The 25,819-nt window shown below is 53.6% G+C and overlaps 3 protein-coding genes across 6 annotated transcripts in view; 1 reads left to right on the forward strand and 2 right to left on the reverse strand.

Moving 5' to 3' along the window:
• Positions 1-7,341: 7,341 nt before the first annotated feature.
• On the reverse strand, positions 7,342-8,779 carry CEBPE (CCAAT enhancer binding protein epsilon). Its single transcript, XM_007180562.2, has 2 exons — positions 8,270-8,779; positions 7,342-7,677 (listed from the first exon to the last, which is right to left on the reverse strand). The coding sequence occupies exons 1-2, from the start codon at positions 8,777-8,779 to the stop codon at positions 7,342-7,344; spliced, it is 846 nt and encodes a 281-aa protein (XP_007180624.1).
• Positions 8,780-14,207: 5,428 nt separating this feature from the next.
• SLC7A8 (solute carrier family 7 member 8) overlaps positions 14,208-25,819 on the reverse strand; it is a 57,727-nt gene continuing 46,115 nt past the window's right edge. For all 3 annotated transcript variants that reach the window (XM_007180564.3, XM_057543284.1, XM_057543285.1), the window contains 5 exons: positions 23,977-24,080; positions 20,283-20,379; positions 18,402-18,551; positions 16,730-16,907; positions 14,208-16,280 (listed from right to left, as the gene is read on the reverse strand). In XM_007180564.3, coding sequence (XP_007180626.2) covers positions 16,123-16,280; positions 16,730-16,907; positions 18,402-18,551; positions 20,283-20,379; positions 23,977-24,080 — 687 coding nt within the window. In that variant the 3' untranslated portion in view covers positions 14,208-16,122. The remainder of the gene's footprint in view (positions 16,281-16,729; positions 16,908-18,401; positions 18,552-20,282; positions 20,380-23,976; positions 24,081-25,819) is intronic.
• LOC103009709 (uncharacterized) lies at positions 15,178-24,330 on the forward strand. 2 transcript variants are annotated; one of them, XM_007180563.3, is made up of 3 exons: positions 15,178-15,292; positions 22,847-22,950; positions 23,047-24,330. In XM_007180563.3, the coding sequence occupies exons 1-3, from the start codon at positions 15,178-15,180 to the stop codon at positions 23,755-23,757; spliced, it is 930 nt and encodes a 309-aa protein (XP_007180625.1). In that variant the 3' UTR covers positions 23,758-24,330. The 2 variants fall into 2 exon arrangements, 1 of the variants encoding a protein (XP_007180625.1); XR_450858.2 differs by lacking the exon at positions 22,847-22,950 and having other exon boundaries at positions 15,193-15,292.

The raw sequence follows: 25,819 nt of genomic DNA on the forward strand, positions 1-25,819 counted from the left end.
CATTTAAAAAAAAAAATAAATTTATTTATTTATTTAATTTTTGGTTGTGTTGGGTCTTCGTTGCTGCGAGCGGGCTTTCTCTAGTTGCGGCGAGCGGGGGCTACTCTTCCTTGCGGTGCGTGGGCTTCTCATTGCTGTGGCTTCTCTTGTTGCGGAGCACAGACTCTAGGCACGCGGGCTTCAGTAGTTGCAGCACGTGGGCTCAGTAGTTGTGGCTCACAGGCTCTAGAGTGCAGGCTCAGTAGTTGTGGCACACGGGCTTAGTTGCTCCACGGCATGTGGGATCTTCCTGGACCAGGGCTCGATCCCGTGTCCCCTGCTTTGGGAGGTGGATTCTTAACCACTGCGCCACCAGGGAAGCCCCTGACATTCATTTTTGTGCTTGTTTCCCTACCAGACCATGGGCAGGGCCTGAGTCTGATTCATCTCTGCCTCTCAGAAGAAATATGAAGTAGGTACAGAGGGATAACGGAGGTGAGAAGATGGAGAAGAGTGCAATGAGGCAAGGAGAGGGGGAGAATAACAGTCATGGTATCGAGCCCAGACATTGTTCCAAGCACTTTAGATTCAGGTAATTCTTTCGACAACCTTATGAGGTAGGTGTTATTATTACCCCATTTTTACAAGCGAGGCAACGTGGGCAGGCAGTATACGTGGGATTTGAACCCACGTCGATAGGCTCCTGGGCACAGGCTTTAACCCACCATGCAATAGTGCTTTTCACGTGCCCAGTGTGGAGGAGAAATTAAGTGCTGAGAGGAACAGGATGAGAAAGATGAGGATGAGGAGTGAGAATAGGGTAAGGAGAGGATGAGGAGTGAGAATAGGGTAAGGAGAGGATGAAGGTGTTAAGAGACGCTGGGGTTTGAGAGGGTGAGGATGGAGATGAGAAAGAGGATGTGGAGGTAGGAAACTAGGGATTAGGGAAGAGGATGTTAATGGGGGGTGGAGTGAATGAGAGGATGTGGGATGTGGGACGGCGGTTGTGGAGAGAGGATGGGGCTGAGCAAGGCAGTCATCCAAGTGATGTCATCATCCATATGGATGCTCCAACCAGCGTGGCCACCTCTCAGTTCCTTCACGCTCTCATCTCTTACATGCTTCTCATCCACCTTAGTAAGCCACCCCCAGGGTCAGACCCAGGCCTTATCATTACCAGAAACTGCAGTAACTATGAAATAACTGAATCAAACATCCCACTCTCTGATATGATCTCCTTTCCTTATGGTTTGTTTGCTCAAGCCGGCTCACTGCCGCTGTTCTACAAGCTCACTGAAGAACCACTGGCCCTTCCTGTCTCCTCACCTCTCCTTATCCTCCCTAAGTTCCAGGTTCACCATGAAATCCCTCCCCTTCCCTGTCTGTCCCGTCCATCCTGCCTCCCTGGGTGAGCCCCACACCCAGATGAGCCCAACATCTGTCTTGTCCATACTTGCTCCTGAGCAGCTAAGCACCACTGAAGGAAGTCCCTCCAGAGGACAGACTGTTGTCGCCCCAAATTGTCATCTTAGACTTCGACTGGCCGCTTCCAAGCCAGAAATCTCAGCTCCCGCTTCCACTCTCAGAAGCTGGGATTTTACACCTTTAAGCCTTTCTCAGAGCTTCCTGCTCAGTCACTTGCAGTCACCTCTTCTTTCATGGTAAAAATAGAAGCCATGAGACGGGAACAACGTCAGCGGGCTACAGACCTGTTTGTATCTGCGTCTGCTGCATCTCTTCTCTTTCACCTTAGGAGAGAGGAAATGTCTTCTTCCTTTGGAAGGTGTTTCCTCCCTCTGATGCTCTGCATCCCCTCGAGCGAGATCTGGCCTCAGCCCCTCTCTGACCTCACCTCTCCCCCTCAGTCTAGTCTGCCCTCAACCCCAGCCTCTGTCAATGGCCAGGAAGGACCTGCTTGGGGCCTAGGCAGAGCTGCTGTCTCTGCTGGGAAGCCCCACTTTCTGCCAGACTGACTCCTACTCACCTTTGAGATATCTGCTTACATGTTACTTCCTCAAAGAGCCTTTCCTGACCCTCACATTTAAATCAGGTTCCCTTATTAGTATCTGTCACAGTCACTCTTTACTTCTGCCCCATAGCACTGCCTGCAATTTAGAATGATCTATTTATTTGTGGTGGTATGTTTGTCTGTCCCCCTCATGAATTTGTAAGCCCCGCAAGGGCAGGGACTGTCCTCCTTGCTTATCCTGTAGCTCCTATAACAAGCAAGGTGCCTGGAGTAGGGGTTATTAAGTATTTTTATAGCAAATGAATGAATGAATGAGTGAGTGTGATGAGAAGGCAGGAGGGAGGTGAGGGAGGAGGGAGGGTGAGGATGGAAGATGGAATCGAGGAGGGTAGATGGAGAGTGAGGGGAAAGGATGGTGCTGAGGGCAGTGTGCAAAGGTGAGGCTGGGGATGAAGGGGAGGAGGTGAGAGAGGACCAGGAAGAAGGGGTCCTCATCCTGAGTCTGGTTAAGGCTTCCAGACCCTGAGTGGGCTGCCCTGGAGCTCTGTCTCTTGGCCATGCTGCTTGCAAGGTTTGAAGGCAGGGCCGGTGGGCGGGGCTAGACTTTATCTTGGGGCGCAGCCCTAACCTCAGATGGTGACAGAGCTGGCGCCAGCAGGGGTTTTGCAAACCGTCCCGATTGCAGCAGGGCCAGCAGTCTCACTCAGGACGGCGGATGGGGCCTGGGCTTATCTCCCGAGTGCAGTCCTAACCTCAGATGGTGACAAAGCGGGAGCTACAGGCGTTTTGCAAACCGTCCCGATTGCAGCAGGGTTGGATGGTCTGGCCAGGGGTGACAGTGCAAGGTGTGGGGAGCAATAGGGTTTTGGACAGTTTGGGGCTTTGGGGTGAAGCTTGGCTTGTGGGGTGGGGGGATCCATGCTATGTATGGCTTGCCTCTACCTAGCTCAGATCCATGTTTCTAAAAGAGAAGGGGAGCTTACAGCGCTGTAGGGGGGGTGTCTCCCTAGTCGGAAGCCTTCCTTCTCCCAAGTCCTAGGACCCTTCTGCTGCTCCCTGAAGTCAGAATTGATGGCCAGGTGCAGCCATTTTCCTCTGAAAATACCCATCATTTCCCCATGGGGTAGTCTCAGGGAACTTCTGATGGGCCTTCTCAATGAGCTGCTCATTGATGTTTTTCTGGGGCCAAGCCAGGTCTGCTTATAACAGCAGCTGACAGAGGCAGCCTGGAGTCCTGTCCGGGTCCGACCCTTCCCACTGGGGTGCAGCCCCGCTGAGTCCTGAGAGGAAAGGTCTGCCTGCTGGGGGTGATGGGAAGTGACTGGCCTGGAGGAGGTGCACAGGCCCTCGGCCAGCCTTGGCTATTGTTGCCTCAGCATCTCCTGTACAGCCCTCTCCATCCCATAGTCCCCTCATGGCTTGGGGCAGGGTAGGGAGTGGAGGTGAAGAGGCCCCTTTCCACCCTCACAGCCCCAACCGGGATCTTGCAACACTGGGATGGGGGCCCTGGGGGCCCAGGCATGTGGCAATCCGTGGGGGTGGGGTGGGGAGGTGTGCACCGAGCAGGGGGAGCGGCTTTCACAAGTCCAAGCTGCCACCGCGGACTGACCTTGGCGGGCTCACCTTGGGCAGCTTCCTCCCTCTTGGCGGTATCTCCAACATCCTACCTTCTCTTCCTCTGCTTCCCTGGGGCCTGAGATCCTGTCTGTCAGCTCAGGACTCTCATGCTGGTCCCCAGTTTTGCCCATGAAGGAAAAGTGGGCCCGAGCTGTGGATCGTAAAGCCAAGGGAACGCAGGTGTGTGCTATTTGGACCTTGATGTGCTGGTTTTCCAAAGTTCTCGTGACCCCGCCCTGGGCCTCGAACCTTCCCCAGGCAGGGGTGAGGCTACCCGCCCTTCCTGGGGGTGCCTTCTTTCTGCAGCCTCTGGACCCCGCGGACCCCGTCGACCCTGCGGCATCTCCACCCGGCGGGGCATGGGCAGCCTGATCCTTAGGGACGGTCCTCCTCCCGGCAGAGGGAATGAAGACGGTCCTGGAGGGAGGGAGGTGGTGTTCTTGCGTACCCTTCCTCCTGCTTTCCATTTCTCCAGCCTCACCCGGTTTCCTTTCTTTTTTTGGACCGGGACACCTCGGGGCCTTGGCATTTGCTTTCCCCTCTGCTCTCCTTTCCCCCAGTTTGGCACATCTGCCTCCTCCTGGACATTTTTAAGGTTTCCACTTCAATGTCACCTCCTCCGAGAAGCCTTCCTTGACCACCCCAGCTAAAACAACCTCCCTGGGCTTCCCTGGTGGCACAGTGGTTAAGAATCTGCCTGCCAATGCAGGGGACATGGGTTGGAGCCCTGGTCTGGGAAGATCCCACATGCCGTGGAGCAGCTAAGCCTGTGCGCCACAGCTACTGAGCCTGCGCTCTAGAGCCCGTGAGCCACAACTACTGAAGCCCGCATGCCACAACTACTGAAGCCTGCGTGCCTAGAGCCCATGCTCCACAACAAGAGAAGCCACCGCAATGAGAAGCCCGGGCACTGCAACAAAGAGTAACCCCCGCTCTTTGCAACTAGAGAAAGCCCGCGTGCAGCAATGAAGACCTAATGCAGCCAAAAATAAATAAATAAAACAAAACAAAGCAAACAAACAAAAAACCACCTCCCTTTCTGCTGGTTTAGTAGGTTTCCCCAAGGGGCATGTTCAGAGCGGGTAATTCATGAATGTATAGAGGTGTGAATGGTCAGGCTTAAGGGACAGCTGCAGAAGTGGTAAGCTCCAGCAGTAGCAGAGAGCCATCACCACCCCCAGGCTGTGAGGGCAGCTGCAGAGACTACCTGTCCTGTCCCTAGGAGTTGGGGGCTAAGCACCTGACTTCCCTCTCCTGCCACCCACAATCTCCTGCCCTGCCTGAACGCAATAGGTGGAGGGGTCCTTCAGCCAAGAGTTGGGTTTGGTCACCACAGTGTTCTCAGCACCTTGCAAGGGCTTGACACAGGAAAGATGCTCAACAAACACTTGTTGAATAAGTTACCTTGGCCCAAACCAGTTGAGGTCAGGTTAAAACCTCAAGGTTAAAAGTGTGACTTCCGGCTACCTGTCATTTCCCCGGGATATGATCTGCCACAGAGGATCGAGGTGTGCCTGCCACTTGCCGTCAGGCAGGGACCAGGTGTTCTCTTCTCTCAGCTGAGGCTGTGGCTCTTCTCCAGACCTGGTGCCAGACACCCGCCCTGAGGAGCCCCCGGGTGCTGTGGGCTGGGAGGAGACACGATTCAGAACTGTGGGGAAGAAGCTTGGGGCTGATGCTGAAGCAACCCAGGTCCCGTCACCCAGAACCTTGAAAATAAGTCCAGGGGCAGTGGTCTTGAGCTGCGAGGAGGAAATCCAGAGGTTGAGTCACTTACCATGCTCTGTACAAACCCCCTTTATGCAACCCATTCCCCTGGGCTGAAAGGAAGGTGTGGGATTCTCCCAGGCATCCACAGAGACAGGTGCCTCTTTCTTCCCAACTCAGGTAGAATAAACCATCTATCGAGGTTCAGATTTGTCTGCCCAAACCAGACCTGGGGCAGGGGTATCTAGAGCACAGATGTAGGGGAGATGGTGCCTGAGAGACGCAGAGGCAAAGGCAGGAAAGAGACTGAGTCCTGGGTGAGGCAGGCGTGGTGTACCCGGATGTCCTCGATGTGGGAAGGCTCTGACACTGGGGATGTGGAGGTGCGGGGAGAGAGAGAGGAGAGAGAGCGGACCGGGAGGATCCAGACCCAGTCTCTCTCCCTCTCAGAAGGTTATTCCTTGGTGTCTAACACTGCTTTCTCACCAGTGGCCTATAAGTCATTGGTGGCCTAGGAGAGACTCTAACCAGCCCATCTTGTGTCTCATGTCCCTGACTCTGGCCCCGCACTGTTCCATATGCCTCCGAGGGGAGGGTGTGAGGGCGAAGCAGAGACAGGTGCGTGTGTGGAGACAGCAAAGCTCACCTGCGTGAGCTTCCGGAGAATGTCTCTTATTCCCTCGGCTCTCAACTGCTTTATCTATCAAATGTGGCCCACACTATCTTGTTGTCTGAGGGCAAAGCCTACCAGATGATCTCTTGAGGTCTCTTCCAGCCCCTCTTGAGATCTGTGATTTTACAGAGCTAATTTTGGTTCTGCCTCTAACCCATTGCAAGACTCTGGGTAAGTCCCTTCCCTGTCTGAGACGTCAGTTTCCTCACCTGCAAAATGAGAAGTTTAGATGAGATCTCTGAGGTCCTTTCAGTTCGAGCAAAAGGGAATGATAACAAGTATTTGTGCTCACCGTATGCCAGGCCTTGTTTATGTATGAACGTACAGCATTACTACTCCTCCCATTTTGCAGATGAGGAAGCTGAGGCACAGAGAGAAGAAGTAACTGGCACGAGGTCACACAGCTAGAAAGTAGCAGAGGGAAATTCAAAACTGAGGCTGTCAAGCACTGCCCTCTTATGGCTCTCAGGCTAGAGTTCTATGAAAAAAACTGTTTTCCACATGGGGTTTCACTGCACAGGTGTGTCGTCCTCCTCCTCATTACCAATTTTCTCGTATGCGAACAGGTCTCAAGGCCTTTCCCAACTAATTCGTCCCCCAAGCACTCACATTCTTTAGGGAACCGAAGCCCTAGGGAACGAGGGACAAAGGTGGGAGCGGGTGGGTTGGAGGCATGGGGGTCTGTCAGTCTGGCAAACTGAAGTTTGGGAACTGGGGAGAAGGGATTGAGTCCCGGATCAAGAGCTAAGGCACCGTAAATACATCAGAGCCATCTGGAATTTCCCCTTGATCTCCTGGGGCAGGAACTCCCAGACCTATACCTCAAGGTGAGATAGAGCAGGGCTGGGGTCAGCAGGCCCAGGCAGGAGGGACTGGAGGTGCTGAGATCTCCCTGCGAGCCACAGAGCTCTGCTAGGGGAGTGTCCAGAGGCTGCTCCGGGTCCTCTGGGGTGGGGATAGAGTGGGCCGGGTTGGGGGAGAGAAGAGCAGAGGGAGAGATACAGGGCCTGGCTGTGCGGTGCACTGTGGGAGAGCTGTGGGCAGCTTGTCTGCTGAATTTCCCGAATGTGGCCTGGAATCAAGAGGTATGCAGGCCTAGCCTCGTGCATTCCCTACCTTTGGAGTCCCCCATCTCTCTCTCTCTCTCTCTCACACACACACACACACACACACGCACACACACGGGCCCAGTGTACAGGCCCAGCACCGTGCCATAGTGCAGTTTTATTCAGCCACAGAATCATTAGGCTGGGGCCCGCCCTCCTCCTTGTCTTGCCCCCCGCTGCCATTTGTCCACTGTCTTTGTCTCTGACTCGGCCTGTGGGGCCTCTAGGGTGAGGGTCCCCAGGGTCAGGCTGAGCCCCGGGGGCTGGTGCCCACAGTCTGCCAGGCGGGCTCAGCTGCAGCCCCCTACACCCTTGATGAGGTTGGCGGCCTCAGGGATCTGGCGGAAGAGGTTGCGAAGGGTGTCCAGCTCCTGGGTTAGCTGCTCCACGCGGCTGCGCAGACGCTCATTCTCGGCCATGTACTCTAGCACTTTCTGCTGCGTCTCCAGAATGCGCCTCTTGGCCTTGTCCCGGCTCTTGCGCACCGCGATGTTGTTCCGTTCCCGCCGCAGCCGGTACTCCAGGCTGTCTTTGTTCACGGCCTTCTTGCCCTTGTGCGAGGCGCCGGCCGGTGAGGGCGCCTTGAGGAGGGGGCTGCAGGGGGGCGCAGCAGCGGCCAAAGGGGCCTGGAGGGGAAGGTACAGAGGGACAAGAGTGAGGGCTGTGGGGAAGTAAAGCAAAGGTGGGGCAGGAATCCCAGTGGTCAGAGCACACGTGGAGCGTCGGAGGGATGTGGCATTCAGAGCCGGCTCCTGGACCCCAGTGGAACAGCCACTGCCCTGCCAGACGTACAGTGTGCTCTGCTCTGACCCAAACTCCCTTTCACGTCCCCACACTTTCTGAGGACACTTTCCTTCCATCTATCTTGAGTCTCCAGTTCTATCATCAGCAGGCATTTCCTTTTCTAGAAGCAGGAGGTGACACAGAAATGAGAGGAGGGGGCTGGTGGGCAGCAGAGAAGCTGGGGGGGGGGTGCGTGCTGAGGTCAGGGCAGGTCACCTGGTCACAGGGACTGCGGGACATATTGGTTCCGGTCACACAGTGGGGATCTGCGGGGGAGTGAATTCACAGAGAAGCCAAGAGGGGTTATGACTGGGGGGCGAACACAGAGGGCTTGTGGTGGGTCGATTTCACCGAGCAACACCACACACAGACCCCATCCGCACGGGCCTCCCTCCAGCCCCTGGGTGGCGGGGAGGAGAATTGAGCCACTCTTACCTTGAGGACGCGCAAGGGCTGGCTGGGTGCTGCCAGGGCCGGGGGCAGGTGCATGGCCGTCTGCCCACAGTGTGCCACTTGGTACTGCAGAGGGTTGTAGCCGCTGCGGCTGGCACCCCGGCTGCCCTCGGGCCCCCGAGGCTCCTCCTTCACAGCCACAGCCCTGGGGTCGTAGCTCCCTGGGGTGCTGTAGATGCCAGGCCCCAAGGCCTTCCTGTCGGGGCCGAAGGTATGTGGAGGGTAGGCGAAGGGCCGCGGGTCAGGCGGCAGGTAGTGGGGGAAGGCAGGGGTTCCAGGGCCCTTAAGGCCTCGGGCCTCAGGCGCCGGCTTCACAGCAAAGAGGTCAGAGAGGAGATGTTCCTCCCCAGACTCGATGTAGGCAGACAGATCGATGGAGGCCTCATGCTCACACATGTCCCCCAGCTCCCCAGGCCCCACTCGGGCCCCTGAGAACTCGAGTGGCTGCTGGCCAGCCCGGGGCTCGCACTCGTAGTAGGTCCCGTGGGACATGGCCGGCCCGCCCCCTCGGCTCCCCGCCCCTGGCCGCCTTGCTCTTGGGGCACCCTTTGGGATGCTCGGCTTGCTGTCTCCCCCTGCCCTAGATCTGCCCTAGATCTGCCCTCTCCGATCTCCGCTGTCACCCACTCCTGTGTGGCTTCTCTCCTCCCTCCTCTGCTGTTTCCTTTTCCTTCCTCTGTAGTCAATGCCTCTTTTCTCTTCCCTTTTTTCCCCCCGCTCTCCCTGGGGTGACTCAGGGAGGGGCAGGGCGCACCGCAGAGGGAGGGATGCAGGCTTTAAAGAAATGGGGCCCCTGGCCTATTTAAGCAGTTGGGGGTACTCTGGTCAGGCTCCAAGCCAGGGTTCTGAGATGCCCAGGAGCTGATTCTTCTGGGAATGCCTCCCCCTCCCTGTTGAGTCCAGGGGATTCCAGAATCCTCCTTGAGGGCAACACCTCACTCTGAGTATCCTCCTCCCTCCGACTTCCAAAAAGTCCTGTGCAGAATGAGTGCCCAGTCAGAAGGAACAGAGAAAACCCTCCTCCAGTGCTGACCCCCAGCCTGATCTGAGCTCCTCCCTGGACACGCCTCCCTCCCTCGCAGTCCCCCCGCTACAGTGCTGGTCTCCACCTACCCCCGGGGCCACTCAGTTCTTGTTGTAGCCCCACCTCTCCGAGCCACTCTCCTGGGTGCAAGCCAGGCGGTGCTGTTTGAGGGGTTTAGGAAGTAGTGATAAGTCTGGGACCAAGCCATACACTAGGGCTTGTCTCATGGTGCAGAGCAGGCTCTTTTCGCTAGGCTTTTGCACAGGGTCTGTGTAACAGCCCAAGCCCTCGCGAGTTTCCAGCCCAGGCTAGCTCTAGCAGCCTGGCACCCCCCCTGACCGCCCAGGCTCAGCTGAGGCACCTGGTCAGGGCTTGGGCCCTGTGCCTCAGACCCTGGCAGCCCCAGGAACTGACAGCTGCATTCCTCCGGTGGCTCCAGCGCCTGGCCTGCACTGCCAGAGCCTCGGGCTGGCGCTCTGCCCCACTCGGGTCCTGAGGGCTCTGCCCGTTTCCTGTGCCGCAGGGCTCAGGCGCTCGCAGCAGCTCAGTTTGCTCTTTTTCCTTCTGCATGGCCGTTCTCTGACCTCTCTTGGGTCCACTTCCTCTTGTGAGGCTTGAGAGGCCTTCTCTTTTGTCATCACCTCTTCCTGGGGCTCTGTTTCAGGGTCTCCAGGAGAAGCCCATGGCTCGCTCTCTGCGCTTTTTCAGACGGGGGCCCCCCCTCCCTTCCCTTTTCTCTTTCCTCTGGGAACTACCCACTCCCTCCTGTCAGAGGTACCGCTGTGGCCCTGCTTTTACCTGTTGCATCTCATCTGCAAAAGGGACTATAGGTACAGTGAGAAGGAAAGGACGCATAGAAATGTGTCACTGGCTCTTTTGTCACCAGCAAATGCCGTGAGTGCCCTGTGGAGGCCAGAAGGTTTTGTAAGTCGGGCACAACGAGGGCCAGGCCTCAGTGGTGCAAATGCAGAGGGGCTGTGTACACCACTGGACGCTAAAATAAAGTATGCAGACAGAGACGGGGCTGCCTGCAAATCAGGCAATTACACCTCTATTTAGCATTCTTCCCTCCCCCTTCCCCACCCCCCCAACTCTCTGTGCACAGCTTGAGGTATTTTCTCTGAAAGCCCTGACCTGGCCTGAGGAGATCTGCTTGCACCCAGGAGACAGATCTCAGGTCCCAGACCGGGAGATTTCTGCCTTCTCTCCATTTCAGAGGACCCTGTGGCAAACAGGTACCAAAGCTGAGCCGCTCCAGTTTGGCAGCAGTGCCTCAGTTAAACACCAGGTGGTAATATTGGCCCAACATTCAGGACTTGAGGGGCCACTGTGGTCAGGAATCAGGTGAACCGGCAGAGGGCAGCCTCCCACAGCCCTGGCAAGGGCAAGACGCCCGGAAGGAGGAAGAGGAAACATGGCCGAGATGTGGGTCTTGCAGTGCAGTTACAGGGAGAGTGGGCAGGCGGAGAGGACCAGGGCCAGGCCCTTGTCTCAGTGAGGAGGAATTCTATTCACTCCCTGACGATGAACTAGTGATGATAGTTAAGGCCTTGCATTTTCTGGTGTTATGCTTTTTCAGTCATTGAAACATACCCTTTTCCTTGCAGACCATTTCCCTGTGAATCAGATAGGAAAGTAAGCAAGATAGACGGTGTACTTATCCTTGCTTTGTAAAGGAGGAAAACGAGGCTGAGAGGACGGCCACCCAAGGTCAGGCAGGGCTGTGGCGCTGACGTGGGGGGGGGGTGGGGAAGGGCAGGGGTCTAGTTCTTAAAACCCCCGGGGAAGAAGGGCTAGGGAAAGGGGGAGCTGTGTGACTCAGAGAGCTTTCTTTGCCCTCAGTCCGGCACCCTGGGGGAGGGGGAGATGCGTCAGGAGCGGGCGAGCCGGCGCTGGAGGAAGCCGGGAGGTGTGCAGATAGGCCAGCAGGAAATGAGAACGCTCGGAGCTCCGCCGTGGAGGAGATAAGTGATCTCGGCCCCTCACCTCCCTGGCCGACGTTGCCGTGTTTCCCAGTAACCGGGGCGCTCTGGACGTCTGGGCGGGGAAGGAGGGGGCGCTGGAGGGGAAGGGGGTAGGGAGGGCAGTGCTAGTCAAGGGCTGGGGGATTCTCGGGTTCTGCCGAGTTGCTCAGGAGCGGATGGAAGCCCCCCCGCCCCACCCCACGGTCACCTGGTCAGCAGGATCATTTTCTCCCTGCAGCTGCTGTTGCTACCTGTGTGCATTAACTGAAACAAAGTCCCTGTAGTATCTTAATGACTTTGTAACAGGCCTCAGTTCAAACACCGCCTCCTTCACCAAGTCCTTCCAACACGGAGGCAGCGAGCATGTCAGATAGAACCTGGCTCAGATCTCCCTGTCACCTACCACTCGGTGACCTTGGGCCAGTTACTTAATCTCACTTGTAAAATGGCAGTAGTAATGCCTACTTTGTCAGTTGTTTAATTAAACTTTGAATAAGATAATGTATGGAAAGCAAGTGGTCTCAGCCAGCCAGTCTCCTTCCGGCCCTCTGACTGCCCCCTGCGGGGTTTATCCGTGTCTCCTGAGTGACACACTACCTGCAGCTTTTTCTGAAGCCTCAATTGGACAGGGATTTTTGCACGTAGGTCCCAGGCACTGCGCAGGCTCTGGGGATCTGGCGGGTCCAGCCCTGCCTGCAGACGCTCGCAGCCCAGCAGAGTGGGCAGTGATCTGTGGTGTGCACACATACGTGCCATGTGCATTCTTACCTTCTTTCCCCCGAAGACTATTTGCTCCTTAAAGGTAGGTCAGATACTTTTTCAGCTAGGGTGACCACATTGCCTGAACTAAAATTAAGGACAGGTGGGTTGACACATATGAATGTTCTTACAGAGACAGTGAAACAAAATATTTGAAGTCTGTGCTGACTTGGAAAATTCAAGAGTAAGTTTGCTATTCCCATAGCGTATAGCAAAATCCTGGATACAATGGTTAGAGAAACATTTATTGTTTGACTACATTAATAAATGAATGCATTAAGCAGCTGTGATTTCAGTGACCTCCAAAGGCTCCCAAATTCCCTAAGATCAGAGCGTCTGAAATTCCTCGCATTAAAGTGACTGACAGGGCTTCCCTGGTGGCGCAGTGGTTGAGAATCTGCCTGCTAATGCAGGGGACACGGGTTCGAGCCCTGGTCTGGGAAGATCCCACATGCCGCGGAGCAGCTGGGCCCGTGAGCCACAACTACTGAGCCTGCGCGTCTGGAGCCTGTGCCCCGCAACGGGAGGGGCCGCGATAGAGAAAGGCCCGCGCACCGCGATGAAGAGCGGTCCCCGCACCGCGATGAAGAGTGGCCCCCGCTTGCCGCAACTAGAGAAAGCCCTCGCACGAACCGAAGACCCAACACAGCCAAAAATAAATAAATAAATAAATAAATAAATAAATAAGAAAATCCTTTAAAAAAAAAAAAAAAAGGGTCAGGGCCAGCTGTGCAAGGTCTGGCACACCCTTTACAAAAAAAAAAAAAAAAAAAAAAAAAATAAAGTGACTGACAGGGTTAAGACAGCATAATGGCCCAGGTTAAAAATAAATGCATGTTGCCTAGGAGGAGACCCACATTTGCCCTTTTGAGCAGGTTGAAAAGATCAGCAAGTGTCACCTTACAAAAGAGAGGGCGCCCCCAGGGACAGGTGTCTCCAGGGACTGAGAGAGGTTGGGGAGGGCTGGACTTGCTGGAATGGGGTGACATGAGGAAGCCTCGGGCAGCCTGGGGAAAGGAAAAGTGTGTGTTGGGGAACTGGGGGATCCCCAAGGGAGATGTGAGGCTTGGAGAAGGGCCTCTTGCACAAGACTGGCCTCTGCCCAGTTTGCTCTCACTCTTCTGGGACAGCCACAGGCTGGGAGATTCAGGAACCCTTTGAGATTAGATTCAGTCTTCTTTTTTCATCCCTCTAAAAGTGCTGAATAGGTTAACTGACTGGCCCAAGGACACACAGCTGTTTGGTGGCTGGGCTGGGTCTCAGAGCCAAGTGTCTGTGCCCCTGTGAATGGCAAGCCTCCAGCCTCAGTCTAGAACGCCAGCCACAAAACAGGCGTGTTGGGGCCAGGCTGGGACTGGGAGTGGAGGCATCTTGCCTGCCAGTGTCCTCACAGTGTTCCAGATGGTGAAGGGTGATGTCTTAACGCACCCCTCACCCCCCCTGCCCCCGGCCCTGCCTCCTCCCCACGTCTGTCAGCAGTGCTGGCTCTGGAATGATGCTGTCTCAGGACAGGCAGCTGGGAGGGCTGCCCATAAAGGAGGGACTCCAAGCAAGGACTAATCCTGTCAACTTCCTCCAGTGATTAACCCAGAGCGCCAGGAGGTACTTGTCCTTACCTTGACCGCTTCCTCCTCTTTCCTGATCCCTCAGCCCTCCTAGTCTTCCACTCGGACAGCTGAGTGGACCCCACCTCACCTCCCAGTCCCTCCCATCAAGCCCCTGGCATCCAGCTGGGTGCTCTCCTAACTGCCTATCCCCCCCCCCCCCCCCACCCACTGGGGTCTCTCCACAGGCTCAGCCTGTCCCTTCCTGATGCCTTCGCCTCTCTCCACTCAGCTTGGTGCTGTCTCTCTGTTGCCCATGTTCCCACCCTGGGTAGGGATGAGGTTCTTCTTCCCAGATAGTTTGCAGGCTCTCAGCATAATACATAGGCAGGAACTTAACACTTGTGACTTCACAGAGGCAATGAGAAAGTTTTCGGTTCAAAACGAGAGGGAGCTGTTAAAACGCACTGGCACTGGGCCCTGGGACAGCTCGAAGCAATGGAGCACGAGGGCTTTCAGGAATGCCATCCTGGAAGGAACCTGGCAACCAAAGACCTCCCTCCTGACAGAAACAGGAAGTGCCTGGCGACTCTGCCTCGGAAGGTCATTGAATTATCAACACCACCAACTTCATTTCCATTTAAAATTTTATTACATCCACAGGAAAAAAAAAAAAAAAACCCTCACAAAACAAAACACAACTAAAACCTAAACCAACTCAAAGACAGAAGATTATTATCCAGGTATAACTAAAACCCTCCCCGAAAAAAGAAAAAACAAAACCTTAAAAATCCAAAAGAAATAAAAATGCCAGCTTCAAAAATATTTATCCAAAAAAGTAAGGCATCCACTTTACAAAAAACAATAATCGAAGGAGGTTGGAGGAATGAGAAGAGGGAACAAGAGGATGGTCCCCTGACCCTCCAGGGGCCAGCCCCAGTCTGCCTCGAGTCCACTCTGAAGGGACCACGACTCGGACCAAACCTGCATCTTACCAATGCAGGCTCAAGCAGGCCGGGTGGGAAGCTGGGAGACCCAAGTAGGCCAGGAGGACTCCCCAGGTTTTCCAGTTTCAGCAGACAGGATGGGGAGTTGGGGGAAGAGGGGGACTCCTGCTTGGGATAAAAGGATCCTGGTCCTTAGCACAACAGGTGTGGCTAGGAGGCTGCAAGGGCGCAGGGCAAACACCAGCACCTTCTTTGGAGCACAGGGAATGGCAGCCTCTGCCTGCAGGACAGGATGGCCACAAGTCTGCAAACCACAGAGAACGGGCTTTTCCGAGAGCCTCCAAAGTGGGTACCTTCTGCCACTGTCCTCTCATCCTGTCCTGGAGGCTGTCCAGACAGGACAGTGGTGTGAGCAGAAAGGAGGGAGGGGTTATCTGAGTTGGGGGAGGAACTGGCCTTCAGAATACACTTTCTCCTCAAACAGTCTCCGAGGTGATGGGATGGGTACCTCTGGGGAATTGGGAAACAGCCCTCCCTCCCTGGAAGGCTTTTCATGCCAGGTCTGACTGGAGGGCTGGAAATAAAGGAGTATTTTTAGGTCCAGTTCTTGGATGGGAGGTGACTTAAGGCTGATTTGGCTCGACTTTCAGGCATGAAGGGGGAGACTTCACACCCCAGGAGCCAAAGTCTGGAGAGGAGGAGAAGGGCAAGACGGGGGTGCCGGCAGTGCTGGCTGCCTGGGGCTGTGTTGGAGCATGACTGCAGAGGTAACAGGGTGGCGGGCTCCTTCCCATGGGGGTGGGAGGGAGGAAGAGAGGAGCTGCTTTGTCATTAGGAGAGAAACGTCCGCTACATTGGAAATAAGCAGCTTTCTGGCTTCAGGGAGCTTTGGCACTGAGTTGGGGGGAGGAGGCAGGGGCAAGGCTGGGTTTCTACAATCTGAGCCTTTCCCAATCTGTTCCACAGGCCCGGCCGGGGTTAGGGGAGGGGGCAGTCCTCCTGCCCATTGGTCCTTAGGTCAGTGGGGAGATGCTGTCCTGACAGGAACCTCACTCTGCACAGAAGGCCTAGGCTGGGGTGGGGTGGGGGGGTGGTGGGAGGATGGGGAGGGGTGGGGCAGAGGGAAGCATCACCTCTGATGTCTTCGGTCACTGGTGAAGGGAGGGGGATTTGGGTCTCTTCAGCTGACCTTTAATGGTGACAGATTTGCTCGAGTCTGTCCCCAAGTGACTCACTGTTGCTGCCACTTCTCTTGGAGCTGAGGCCTCCCTCGGGCTCAGGAATGGGGAGGGAAGGCAGTCCTGAACTCAGGTTCCTGAGGAGGCGACTAAGGGTGTGGGCCCAGGAGGGAGGGCCGTGTAGGGCACCCCTGGAAGCTCCACTGCTTTAGACACAGGCCTTGGGGGTGAGAGGAGGCTGGATCTTTGGGTACAAATGTCAGTATCTTTGTCTGTAGTTTCTCACCACCCACACCCAGGTCCTGCCCCTGCTTGACAGAGGCAGAGGGGTATGTGTGTGTTTGGGGGACCCAGGCAGGGAAGGAGGGCAGAGAGGGGGATGAAGGCGGAGGGAAGCAGCTGAGAGGGGAGGGCGGTCCTCAGGGCTCCTCTGCAGCCTTGTCCTTGGGGGCAGCGGGCTGGTAGATGGGCTGCCGCCACTGCTCCACGTCCTCATTTAGCTCCTCTGTCCCTGAGTCCTCCTCCACCTTGGGGTACACAACCATACACATCTTCTGGCTCACCAGGGTCAGCAACTCTGCAGGAGGAGGCCACACAGAAACCAGATCAGTGCTGAGCATCCCACCAACCTGGCCAACCAGACCAGGGCCCTTCCCAGCTCTCCAGGAGACGGGCGCCTCACCCACCTCCTCCGTCTCTGGGCAGCCTGTTTGCTGGCCGCTCCTTCTCATCAAGGCTCCATGCCCACTGACCACCAATTCTAGGGTGTCCACTGGTCTCCACCCAGCCCAGGGCGGCTGCTATAGGATGGCCACTCTGGCAGGCCTAAGGTCTGTGCAGAAATATCCGCTGTTCTCCTCTCCTCAGAGGTCTCTGGGGAGGCACCTGCCCTTTCCTGTCCCGACCCTTTCTCCAGTGCTCTATGGCCCAGCCTCCTGATCCTGGTGGGGTTCCCCAGCCAGACTGCTGACCACTCTATTCCAGACCAGGGGGCCCTCTAGCCACTCAGAATCTTCAACAACTTACCAATGAACTTATTGAAACACCTGGGCTTGTGCTGCCAGTAAACACCCAGGAAATAGACAGGCACCCCTGTCAGCATGATGGCCAGGCCGGTGCCACACACCACGGGCTCCGACCACAGGCTGAAGACCAGCAGGAAGGCCCAGAACAGCAAGTAGATGATGGGGAACAGCAGGTTGACCTGTGGATCAGAGGCACCGTTACCTGTACGGATCCTATGGCCCCCAGCGTCAGGGCACCTTCCCCCTTCTTCACCCACAGGGAAGCGCTTTGAGGGCAAAGCTGGGTTTCACTCAGCTCTGTGGCTCCCACACCCCGAGCCCTGATGGGGCAAGTGCTGTGTCAACAGACGTTGGCGAACGTGGGCAGTGGGACAGTTAGAGGAGTGGGGGGCCTAGGGAGGGGACAATCCTCATTGTCCTCCGAGGTGGGATCAAACAAGGCCTCATCATCCAGCTGTGTGCCTGTAGCAGCCAGAGGAGCCCATGTAGGTTGATGAGCTTGCTGGTACATTGATATATGTTTGCTGAGCTCCTCGGGAGAAGGAGAGCAGGAGAAATGAATGAGGGGCAAGAAGGAGATGACCTGTCAGTCAGGCTCCCCTCCCCCAGCTGGCAGGATGTGGCAAATGTCCCTCCCTCTCACCAGGGACAGTCCCAATTTGTTTCAAGCAGTTTCTGCCAAGACGAGAGAAATCAGGAATCCTAGTGTGGCATAAGGCAGTCCGGGGCCTTATTTACTTTAGGAAGAAGCAAACTCTGTGGGCTCCACCCGCTCTTCTGACCGCAGGTGGGAGTCCCCTGTAGAGTCTTCAAGACTCTAGACTCAGCTGCCTTTCTCCTCTCCTCTTAGAGGGATGCGTATGGTAGGGAGATGGGGTTATTCTACTTCCTATTCTCTCTAGCAGGCTTTCTAAGAGTGGTAGGAAAGTGGCAGAGAGATTTCGAGAGCCCTCGATTCCTCAGCTGGCAGAATCTTCTAGAAGCATCTAGTCTGTGTTTCCAGAATAGGATTGTTCAGATAGCTCAGGGATATACCCTAGTCTTCTAATTTGCAGGAGAACCCATAGCACTCTGGCATATGTTGTTCTGAGCACTCCCATCTGTTCCTATCACAAATTTATTCCTTGTACAATCGAGAGGTTCACCAGGCACCCTACTACGTGCAGGGCCATAGTACTTTTAAAAAGGGAGGATCACGGAAGGCTGGAGTGGACTGGGAAGCTTCAAGGAAGAGAGGTCCTTGAGTGTGGAAAATGGTTAAAATTTGGAGAGGCAGATGGGAGAAGGAAACTCATTCCGGGATGAGATGGAGAGATTGCACGAGTGAACCCAGCTACCTGGAGGGACGAGTAGGAGACTGGTCAGGTTAGAAGGTCGAGGAAAAATCAGCTGACTTTTTAAAGACTAAGAGCCATAGGAAACAAAGGAATGACAGGATGGAAGTATCACTTCATCTAACCTATTCCTCCAGCTGCAGTTTGCTCTGGTCCTGTCCCCAGTGGAGAATGGAAATGGCTGCCCCATTCACACATGGCCTTTGCTTCCCAGAGGGTCTCCCACACTCATGGAGGTGATGAGCTGCAGTCAGCAGCGAGGACAAGGTGGTGTAAAAATCTGAGCTCAGCTAGAACCAGTGGAGGAGGGGGAGGGGCCCCAAAGGGAGGTTCTCGCACCTTGATGGGGCGGGGGATGTCTGGCTTCTTCCACCGAAGAACTATCTGTCCAGCAATTGTGACGCCGTAGAAGAAGTAGTTGATGAAGCCCACATAGTTGATGAGTGTGTACATGTCGCTGGTGACAAGCATCAGCAGGGTGGAGATGCACTGGTGGGGAGTGGGAGAAGCTCATCGGTGATCAGAAAGGCATTAGGAGACTGGTCGGGGCTGTTCCCCTGCCTCTAGGCACACGATGCCATTTTATAGCGGATCTCTCAAAATGGAGACTTTACAACCTCTCCTAGAAACCCAGGTCATTGCTAACACCTTCATCACCAGGAAGTTCTTTCTCACCACATAGGTGGTAATCAAAACACTTAACCACAGATACAGCAGGTACGGCATGGGCAGTAACCAATCAGAACAGATACTGGCTGTAAACAACTGGCCTGGCCACACTGGTGGCAGCCGGCTCTGTGCCACCCTGGTCTCATTTATATTTCTTTCTTGGTTGAAGCTCAAGCTAAGTTTGTTGTTTTTAATCCCTTAGGGAAGGTTGTTAACTGCAGATTAAGGCTTTATTCTTGCCCTCGTCCTCTTTTCCTGGTTGAGTCATCTAATTTATTTTTCTTCCTTCCTTTTCTTTTTTTTCTTTCTTTCTTTCTTTTTTTTTAAATCATAAACAGTTATATAGCACTTCTTAAGTGTCAGGTTCTTTCTTTAGCATTCTACAAATATTAACTCATGTAACCCTCATAACATCCCTGTGACATTTTCTTGATAGAATTCACTCTCTAACTTCAAAATCATCTCAGTGGCTCTCTCGGAACCATGTTCTTTCCCTCTGCTAATTTGTTTCAGGCCAACAGAAGGCTCGGTTCTCCTGTAAGATCTGATGGTGGAAATAATCGGGAAGATTTTAAGGGATGAAAAAGTCAGATTCTTACTGTACTTCCCTTGCAGTCATAGGCCTGCACCATTGGCTTAAACTGAAAAAATGTTTGTGGCTCACTGGGAGCATTGAGTCTTCTCCAGTTGCCTTTCACCACTAACCAACCAGGATGACCTTCTTCCTATATCTGAACATTCTGAAATTCCCCGTAATGTTGTACTGTGAATGCCCTTCACTCCTGAGAGCTCTACTACCCTGGTCTAACTGCTTCTCTGGTGAACCAAAGTCATTTTTGATATTTTAGTCAGGATCCAGAAAGAAAAAAAAATAACCCCAAAGACTCATCAGGAACAAGTCTTTGCTCCTTCTGTTTGCTCTCTCTAAATGCTTCTACTCCGGGGTAATTCCACCTCCATTTACCACCATTTACCATTTACCCCTCCCATCCCGAGTTTCCCTTTCTGCATTTTCAGTTTACCAGTTTACCAGTCTTCCTTTATGATTTTTCTTATTTGGTGTACCCTGAGACCAAATTTGTTTCAGTGATGTTTCCCAAGAGACTGGCAGAGCCTCCTGGAGCAGGAAGGTTGATGGGGAGGGGTGGGAGTGTGCAGTGATCAGCCAGGAGCAGAGGCCCAAAGCTGCTACCCTGGGGGTAACAGGTGCAGGGGGAGCCAAGAAAGAAGTTTCTTTGTGAGGTTGTAGAATCTTGAAGCAGCCACTTCAGTCTGACCCAAAAGTATGGGAGAATAGAATGAGCCAGCCTGGGAACCTTAAGGTATTTCAGGAGAATGAACCTCAAGGTATTTCAGGACTCAGGGTCTTTCCTTGCTATATCTCTTGATGTTAATCAGGCCCATGTATACCATTTGCCAGATTACTTAAGGCCCAGAGAAACCTAGGAGCACAAGGGTGACAGGGGCGTGTGTGGGAACTGTAAACTCCCAGCTCAAAGCAGCACAAAGAGGGAGGGTGTGTGTAGGGCTCGCAGAGGGAGGGAACCTTACTGTGAAAAGCAAGGCTGGGATTGGGGTGCAGCGCTTCACGTGGATCATGGCCAACACACTGGGAAGGTGGCCCTCCCTGGCTCCAGCAAAGAACAGCCTGGCAGAGAGAAAAGCAGGTCAGCCTGCGATGGCCCATGGACCATCCAAAGATGCTTCCTCCCTAGTCCGGCTCCCTCATCCATGCCCACCTCTGCCCACACAGGAGCATCCCCCCTCCAGCCAGGTACCTGCCTTCTCGTGCACACCTTCCAGCCCACTAGTCAAATGACCCACGTTCACAAGGCAGGTGCAGGCAAACCAGAGGCAGTCAGTGGATAAGTGGATGGATTCTGGAGTGTGGAGACCCTGAGTGTGGTCTGGGTGGCTTGGGGTTACTGATGACGGTGCTGTCACTCTGTGGGTCTCTCACAAAACCTGGAGCGCTGTAGGAGTAGCCTCTCTCCTTTGCCTAAAGCCTTAATCCCTGTAAAAATGTGCCTCCTTCCTCCTCAAGGGATATAGGTTCTTTGAGACATGGGGACTAAACTGTACGTGGAAAGCCTTAAAAACATGCCTATCCTACTCAGGAAGTAGCTGCCTTTGTGGGGTGGGTAATGGGTGGTAGACCAGGAAGGGACACGTGAGAACTTGGGGGATATGTGGAAATGTTCTATATCTTGTTTTGAGTGGTAGTTACATGGTTGTCTACAATCGTCAAAACTCATCAACCTGAACACTTACGATCTGTGTATTTTATTGTATGTAAGTTATACCTGAACATTTATATCCGTAAGCTACTTATTCTATTCTCCCCCAAAATCCTGAAGAAATGAATAGAGTTAGTGAAAGGTGTACATACAAAGATATTGTGATGATAAAAAAGATTGGAAATACCCTAAATGACATAAAGTAGATGATTACATAAATTATGGTATACCTATAAAATGGAATATTATGCAGACATAATGTTTTTGAAAAAAAAGATTGATTGTGTGAGAATATGCTCACAATATAACATTAAATGAAAAAAGCAAGATAGAAAACTGTACGATTCCATACAGTATGATTCCTATTAACTAAGATATTATTTACAGACATGTAAAAACATTAAAATATCAACCAATTACCTCTGGGTGGTAGAATTATTAGTAACTTAAATTTTCTTTCTTAGATTTTATAAATTAAAAAAATTTTAAAATAGACAGGAAACTTATAATTAGAATAATTTTTTTTTTTTTTTTTTTGGCTGCACCACGTGGCGGCTTGTAGGATCTTAGTTCCCCAACCAGGGATCGAACCCGGGCCCTCAGCAGTGAAAAGCAGGGAGTCCTAACCACTGGACTGCCAGGGAATTCCCCAAAAATTATTTTTTAAGTTAAAAAAATTAAAATTTTATTTTGAGATAATCATAGATTCACATGCAGTTGTAAGAAATAATGCAGAGCGACCCTATGTATCCTTCACCCAGTTCTCCCATTGGTAACATATTGCAAAACTATACTACAATATCACGACCAGGATACTGATGTTTACAAATTATTTTTAAAAAGAGAAATTTTAACCTAAAGAGCAGCCTTCTTCTTCTTTCCTCTCCCAAGAAAACAAGAGAATACTGTAAGCTGTTAGGAAATGAGGCCACTTTTCATTGGAAATTAGGCCACTTTTCCTTTTTTTCTAGGATTTTGTAGGGAAAGGAGCACCTAAGCGTTGAGAGGAAGGGGATGGTGTGAAGCGTTGAGAGGAAGGGGATGGTCACAGACAGAAAGGAACAGAATCAGCACACTGGGTGGTCTGAAGGGAACTGTCACTTTGTGATTTGTGTATGGGGGAGAGTGGAGCTAACAGCTGCGGCTCCTCAGAAGCAGGGGAGTCGATTATGGTCCCAAGTACCCATATGTACACCACCAGTTGCCATCATCAACTACCTCGTCCTGTGTCACTAGTTTCGTGCAGCCACATGACATTGCCCCTCTGCAGTGCAGCCTCATGCACCCAGTGGAGCCCCAGGTGCTCTGCGGGCCTCACCATGCACATAACCAGGGTCCCAAGTTCCCATCCCTCCTCCACATGCAGCCAGGACCAAGTGGAGTTGGCAGGTCCAACAGCATTGGCAAGTCAAGTTCACAAGAGACAATCCTTGCCCAGCTAGCCGACCACAGAGGAGACATGACATTAAGCATGACACACACGCACACACGCTCCTACTCCTCAGGAAGGATCATCCTCTCCATACCCCCAAACAGAAAAGAGTAAGAGAGAGAAGGAGGGAAGGAGGCAGGAAGGGAGGAAGGGAGGAAGAGAGGAAGGAAAGAGGGAGGGATGGAGGGAGGGAGGGAGGGATGAAGGAAGGAAGGAAGGAAGGAGGGAGGGAGGGAGGAAGGAAGGAAGGATGGAAGGAACTGGAAAGATGAGTTGAGGAGGCCTGCCGGGTGAGCTGTGCCTCTGAATCCGAGGCCGAGCGCATCGGGCCGCTGCCTCTCGCATGCACACATAGCTGGACCACATGCACGCAGACCGCTGCTCGGCCTACCCGAGGGACAAACCCCACTCTAAAGCGACTGGAGCCAGTCACTCTCCTTCAATAGATCCCAGAGAGCCTCATGGGTCACTGCTCTTCCACCGCTTGCCCTCGGCTGGGGCCTCCAGGTGGTCACTGCTCCTGTGTAACACGCACACGAGGTTGCCGTGGGTGAGTGTCGGAGGGTCCTGGGGTACGGGGGATGCCCACACTCCCTCTTTCTTGCCCTGGGTCCTGAAAACATGACACTCCCTTGTCATTTCACAGGTACTCCTCCCTGATGTGACGTTGGCTTTGGAAGCAGCTGAATTCAGGGGCTCACTGCTTTTGCTGTATCTTTCGAGTAGGACTGTGCCCTTGGAGGAGGGGGGCTTTCTAAGAACGCTGGGAGGACCCTTTGGACTACATCAATGGAAATCATCCAGCATCTGCCAGCCTCAACTGCCCATTCTGGAGACAGCAAAAAGGGACATTAAGAAGGGGGCAGACGTCCGGATGTGTGCAGACAGGGGCTGGGGACGCCTGGGCCCATTCATGCTTCGGGCTTTCCTGAGTGTTTGGGGTAGGGGACGTGGCTTTGGACAAATGCTTTCCTTCCGTTCTTCCCCACCCATCTCACTTCACACCCCTACCCACGTCTCATGGGTGGCCACACAAGGGCCTCCTACGGCCACCTGTCAGCTTAACAGGGAGAAGCCTGCACCCTCAGGGCACTCAGATGAGCCCATTGCATTTGCAATCCGGGCCCAGAACTTTCATGAGAGGCCAGCCAGAGGCCCCAGGCACGGGTCCCTCCTGGTCCCTTTCAGAGTGGGGTTCCTTTCCAGCCAGCACAGCCTGCTTCCAGGCAAGCAGGAAAGGGGCTCTGAGGCTGCAGGCAAGGCACTGTTCTGTCGCCAAGCACACAGCCTGGGGACTCCTCAGCCCTCTGCTCCTCTGGACGTGAGGTGGGATGGCGCTTCCTGCCACCGCAGCTAAAGCCACACACGTCGTGCGTCACCACACGAGCAGCACAGGCTCCTCCGTGTCCACACAGACACACGCACACGCCCTCGTGTGAGCAATCACCCCCTGCAAGGTCACCACCCAGCCGCCCATACAGACCCCCGCTGACGGAGACAAGCCCCCCACATATACACAGAGCAATATGCACAGCAGAGTGGCCTCTGGCCCAGGAAGGGCCTGGACGGCACTCACCGGGAGGAGGTGAAGAGGGACCCATTGACTCCTCCAAATGTGGACAGGGCGACGGAAATGGGCATGATCCAGGCCATGACCCCTAGGAGCTTCTCTCCAAAAGTCTGGGAGAGAAAACAAGGAGTGAGCATAAAAGGAGAGGTCACAGCCTCCCACCTGCGTGTCACTGCTGGGAATGTTCCCTCCCAAACCCACCCCTGCTGAGTCTCTCTGGCTAAAGTCCTTGAGAGGAGGGACCACAGCTTCCCTGCCCCAGCCCCTCCTGCGCCCCTACTTCCCTTGGTGATGACTACACACTGGGGATTCAGTAATTCAGTAATGTTTGGAACTGATTAACTAATGAATGAGACTGTGTATGGTGGTGATAATAACAATAAACAACTAACATTTGCTATCCTTGTTTTATGGATAATGAAATTGAGGCACAAAGCAATTAAATAGTTTGCCTAAGATCACACACCCAGGAAGTGGAGGGCCAGGACCGGAAACCAGCTGTGTGAGTCCAGGCCTCGCATACATTACGCTAGAGCGACTCAGGCTGGGTTTCAAATCTTAGCCCAACATTTAGGAGCTGTGAGACCTTGAGCAAAGTTCTTAATCTTTGAGCCTCAGTTTTCCCATCTGTAAAATAGAGATAAATCCTAATTCATAGAAACAGAAGATATTGTGGGGGGGGGGAAGTGATAAGAACAAACCACTACGTAGGCCAAGAAAGAAAAGGTGGTGAAGCTATAGACCAGTCTTCATGTATTGAAAGGATATAGGGACTTCCCTGGTGGAGCAGTGATTAGGAATCCGCCTGCCAATGCAGGGGACATGGGTTCGATCCCTGGTCCGGGAAGATCCCACATGCCGTGGAGCAACTAAGCCCGTGTGCCACAACTACTGAGCCTGCACTCTAGAACCCACGAGCCACAACTACTGAAGCCCGCGCGCCTAGAGGCCATGCTCCACAACAAGAGAAGCCACCGCAATGAGAAGCCTGCGCACCGCAACGAAGAGTAGCCCCCTCTCACTGCAACTAGAGAAAAGCCCGCGCACAGCAACGAAGAGCCAATGCAGCCAAAAATAAATAAATAAATTTATTTAAAAAAAAGAAAAGAGGGCTTCCCTGGTGGCGCAGTGGTTGAGAATCTGCCTGCCAATGCAGGGGACACGGGTTCGAGCCCTGGTCTGGGAAGATCCCACATGCCGCGGAGCAACTGGGCCCGTGAGCCACAACTACTGAGCCTGCGCGTCTGGAGCCTGTGCTCCGCAACGAGAGGCCGCGACAGTGAGAGGCCTGCGCACCGCAATGAAGAGTGGCCCCCGCTCGCTGCAACTGGAGAAAGCCCTCGCACAGAAATGAAGACCCAACATAGCCAAAAATAAAATAAATAAATAAATAAATTAAAAAAAAAAAAAAAAAAAAAGATATAAAATGTTGGGGAATCAGTCTTTTCTACATTCTCTGAGCCAAGTACATGCTTGATTTATAGCACATTTATATTTATATATAATTTATAGCACATGATGAGGAAGGGGTCGTGTTTAAGAGCTGTCTTGCTGGGGAGGGTTAGTGGTCATGCGAACAGGCTGCCATGGGACAGTGGAGGGCCTCTTTTTTTATGGTCTTCAGATATTAGACCCATGATGACAGTGGCAGGGTGGGGCCGTGGCCCAGGTGAAGCCACATGAGGGAATTGCATGGCTCCCAGGTCTTTCCCGGATATCAAGGACCCCAATGCCTTGGACTTGTAAGATCTCTCCCCAAAGAGCACAAACTGCATATGCTTTTCCCTAATGAGGGAAGGAGTCAAGTTGTCCAGGTGAGGATATGGAGGCAGAGAGAAACTGCGAGTCT

The sequence above is a fragment of the Balaenoptera acutorostrata genome, chromosome 3 (genome assembly GCF_949987535.1).
Source record: "Balaenoptera acutorostrata chromosome 3, mBalAcu1.1, whole genome shotgun sequence".
NCBI classification, from domain to species: domain Eukaryota; kingdom Metazoa; phylum Chordata; class Mammalia; order Artiodactyla; family Balaenopteridae; genus Balaenoptera; species Balaenoptera acutorostrata.

What these genes read in the sequence shown, in the direction of transcription:
- CEBPE (XM_007180562.2), bottom strand. Translation starts at nt 8,779, where the DNA reads ATGTCCCACGGGACCTACTACGAGTGCGAGCCCCGGGCTGGCCAGCAG. An exon ending in AGCCCTTGCGCGTCCTCAAG is followed by an intron (nt 7,678 to 8,269) that starts GTAAGAGTGGCT and finishes CTTCCCCTCCAG; the next exon opens with GCCCCTTTGGCCGCTGCTGC.
- LOC103009709 (XM_007180563.3), top strand. Translation starts at nt 15,178, where the DNA reads ATGAAGGGGGAGACTTCACACCCCAGGAGCCAAAGTCTGGAGAGGAGG. An exon ending in GTTGGAGCATGACTGCAGAG is followed by an intron (nt 15,293 to 22,846) that starts GTAACAGGGTGG and finishes CTCCTTCAATAG; the next exon opens with ATCCCAGAGAGCCTCATGGG. An exon ending in CGCACACGAGGTTGCCGTGG is followed by an intron (nt 22,951 to 23,046) that starts GTGAGTGTCGGA and finishes GTCATTTCACAG; the next exon opens with GTACTCCTCCCTGATGTGAC.